Below are 3,883 nucleotides of genomic sequence, written 5' to 3' on the forward strand. Positions count from 1 at the left end.
ATATATATATATATATATATATATATATATATATATATATATATATTTAAATATATGCTTTCTAATTTGTGCACTACGTTAGTCGAGGCTGCTAACTTTAAGGCGGCATCCGGTGACACACTGTATTGGACCTCTAGAAGTTTTGGATTAAGGTGGTTTTGTTTTCTTAAATGATTTCTTTTGTAACTAATTTGAAAGCTTGGGAAAGTGGCCACGTGATAAACATATGAATGGAAGCAGGACTTGTAAAATAATTACTCATCGGAGTTTTTTAAAGCCTGATATCAGGAAACAGAAAAAAAAATGTAGTTTATGTGGAGTGGGGGGAGGAGGACTCACAATCCATTCCTTGTTGTGTTAAAGGGGGTCTGGGGAACCAAGTCATTTTCTGGACTTTGTCCAGGTTCTGGGTCGTGACCTAAACTTCCTTTTATATATTATTGCTTTACACGTAAAACTTTTTTTTTCAAATTACTCGTGCTAAAGTCCTAAGGTGATCAATTAGCAGGGAGCATCTAGCCCTAGGAAAAGCAGAATGTACCGTTTGTTTGTGGGATGCTTATTTTATTTCCTTGTCATTTTTCAAGGATGCATTTTATCCCTCGCTCAAATTTTCATCTAGGATTCCCCCCCACCCCCAGCACACACACTCCCCAACACAACCCTGATGAGTTTATTTCAAATCCTGGATTTCTAAAGAGCACTTTTTTAGCCTTTCAAGAAAACAATCGTCCGACACTGTCGTAACTGTTAAATTTATTACTATTTGCAAAATGTGAGGCCTGGCATGCAAATTGCCTCCCAGCTAGATAAAGGTTTCTGTTATCTGATTTTGTGGAAATACACACATGCAAATATAAGGTTATGCATGCAGCTTCTCAGGCGCCCCAATAACGCTCAATGATGTAAAACACACACACATAGATGCATATGATGTTTGCTTTTTTATTCCCCCCCCCCTTTTTTTTTTCTTTATTTAAAATCTGGGTCCTAATGACTCGCAGAATATGCATGTGTTAGCCTAAGAAGCCACAGAGAGGTCAGGTCACAACCTGTGCTCTTTCAGTACAGACGTCTCTGATTTAAAGGGAACTGATTGTATTTTAGCGTATCAGAAAAATGTCCAGACCATATCAGGGAGTTTTCGTCTTGTAGAGGATTTGGGTTTAAAAGAAAAAAAAAAGAAAAAGTGAGAAAAAGAAAAAGAAGGGGGAGAGACAGCTCAAATGAACAGAGAGATCACAGTTTGCATGGCTGCCTCTGAATAGGCTAAACTGACAAGATCAGTTTTAAAGGGCCACTTAAATCAGTTTCAAAGACTGAAGAAAAACGCGTTGTCTTCTTTGGGGGAGAATCTATTGCTGGAACCGGGGCGCCATTATTCTTTGCTGGGCCAGTTTTATTATTACTTATTATTAATTATTATTATTATTATTATTATTCCTTCTAGCCATATGATGAGACTCTTCACAATTATTTTCCGAGTGGGAAAGAAATAGTGGCTTCTCCCCCGCATGCTTTTCAACCTTTGCAAATAATAATAATAATAATTAATAATAAAATGACACTTTCCCAGCATCTCAGTATTACCGCCTAGGTCAGTAGTGCAATTAAACCTTTAGATCTTGAAACTGGGTTTGATTCTAGAGTAGACCCTTCCGAAGGGTGGAATATATATATATATATATTCACCTTTTGCTAAAAACATGCTTAGCTCTGAGAGCGACATGATCAACCACTATCTACGCCTAATTTTACCAGTTTTTTAAAACAATCTTCTTTAAACTGATTGTTTTCTTTCTTTCTTTTTTTTTTCTTTTTTTTTTTTTAACTTTCTTCTAGATGCCTGTGGTCTCTCTGATGTAGCCCATGTTGAAAGTTTACAGGAGAAGTCACAGTGTGCTTTGGAAGAATATGTTAGGAGCCAGTACCCCAACCAACCAACGCGATTCGGGAAGTTATTACTACGTCTTCCCTCACTGCGCACTGTCTCATCTTCTGTCATAGAGCAATTGTTTTTCGTCCGTTTGGTAGGTAAAACCCCAATAGAAACCCTAATCAGGGATATGTTACTGTCTGGCAGCAGTTTTAACTGGCCTTATATGTCCATTCAATAAAATATTGGAGAAAAAAATTAAAATATATATATTGAGAAGGGAGATGAAAGAGAGGGAAAGGAAAGCAAATGACATTTGGGTTCTGGTGGTTGCTTATATTTCCTTCTGCTAAGGATGTAAAAGGATGTTACAAGTTTGCTAAAAGAAGACAGGAAAAAAATAATGGACTGTGAATTAAAAAAAAAAAAGACTCTCAAATGAACTTTTACAGAATGCATTAAAAACTCCCGTGTCATTAAGAGAAAAAAACTTGCTACTTATCATTTCTTTTGTTTAAAAAATAAAGGGAAAAGAAAAGTAAAAGAAAAAAAGAAAGAAGGAAGGAAATACATTAGGGTGGGTTTTTCTTTTTTCTTTTCTTTTTTTTTCTTTTATGGGGTAAACTTTTTAAAGAAAAATATCTCGCTGAAAGTGCTTTTAAAGGAAATTTGGAGAAAATTAGCAATGGAAAAAAGTAAGTCTTTTTTTTCCAAATTATTAATTGTCCTATGTGTCTATGTACCTATAGTTGTTCTTTTTTGTATTTTTCTGGTTTCAAACCAGTTTATTCTGTGGTTCTATAATAATTTTTGATATAATCTTGGCTTCTTTAAAAAAAATGTGTATCCTTAAAATATATGTTCTGAAAGAATTAAAACTGAGTCCACGAAAGTATCATAGGAAGAAAGGAAAAGAAAAGGAAAAAACCCCTCAACAACACAATGATGGAAGCGCACTTAGAGGTGGTGACCCAAAATTTAGCTTGAAGCTGAGAGAGAGAGCTATAATTATATAGACCCGAATGAACCACATGTCACTTAACTACCCCCAAAACTAGGTTTTTGATATTTTCAGACAGAAAATGAACTGTGGGGATTTATTGTAGGTAGAATGAATTGTGTCCAAGACACATTATGGTTTTGATTAAAAAAACAAAAACAAAAAACTAAAAACAAAAAAAAAACAAAAAAAAAACAAAGTGAACTTTTGTAATTTGGATTGGGTTCCTCATAGTTCTTCATGAATTGTTATTAAACTCCTCTATCTGTTTGTATATTTGCAAGCCCTTTGTATTATAATAATTGTTGATATTTTCCCTTTTTAAAAAAAATATCATTGAAATCAGCATGACAAAATAACACTGTTGGCACTTATAGATAACGTGATTGATTCAGTATCTTAGAGTTTACAGTTTTGTGTTTAAAAAAACTGAAGGTTTTTTTTTAAGTGCAACATTTCTGTATACTGTAAAAGTTATAATAACTGAACTGTTTGGTCGAGTCTTTGTGTGTTATATTCCAAGGAAAATTGAAAGTATTCAGAAATTAAAATATTATTTGATATCTGAAACTTGTTTGGCTGTCATAAATGTCTTTCAGAAACCACATGACTTCTCTATAGTTTGTAGTCCTATAAATCCATAGGCAATTGATTTGTTTGCTTATCACAATAAGTTTGTAGCAGACTTATAGTAGTGTATTTACCTGTTTAATTCGGGAGTGGGGTTGGGGAACTTAAATTCATGGTTTATCTTTGGTTTAGGAAGTACTATATTGAAATGGTAAACCATTACCCCCCATTCATCTAATCCTCCTGTTAATTAAAAATGGATTTTCTAGAGAAGGCCCTTATTTTTGTCACACTTAAGTGCCTGCATAGGAAAGGTATTGTTGTGAAAAAGTATTAGAAATCTGAAGATCAGTATCTATTTTATGATCAGAATGGGAGGAAAAATCTTTTGTAAATTTCTGACATACACGCACAAGATCACTGGAGCAAGGTAATAG

The 3,883-nt window shown here is 34.0% G+C and overlaps 1 protein-coding gene across 3 annotated transcripts in view; it reads left to right on the plus strand.

Moving 5' to 3' along the window:
- The window catches only part of NR2F2 (nuclear receptor subfamily 2 group F member 2), a 12,031-nt gene extending 9,604 nt beyond the window's left edge, over positions 1 to 2,427 (plus strand). For all 3 annotated transcript variants that reach the window (XM_024206760.2, XM_024206758.3, XM_024206759.3), the window contains exon 3: positions 1,843 to 2,427. In XM_024206760.2, the coding sequence (XP_024062528.1) occupies positions 1,843 to 2,117 (275 nt within the window). In that variant the 3' untranslated portion in view covers positions 2,118 to 2,427. The remainder of the gene's footprint in view (positions 1 to 1,842) is intronic.
- The last annotated feature ends 1,456 nt before the right edge of the window (positions 2,428 to 3,883 follow it).

This window comes from Terrapene carolina, unplaced genomic scaffold (genome assembly GCF_002925995.2).
Source record: "Terrapene carolina triunguis isolate 2854851 unplaced genomic scaffold, T_m_triunguis-2.0 Scaffold67, whole genome shotgun sequence".
In the NCBI taxonomy this organism is placed as follows: domain Eukaryota; kingdom Metazoa; phylum Chordata; order Testudines; family Emydidae; genus Terrapene; species Terrapene triunguis.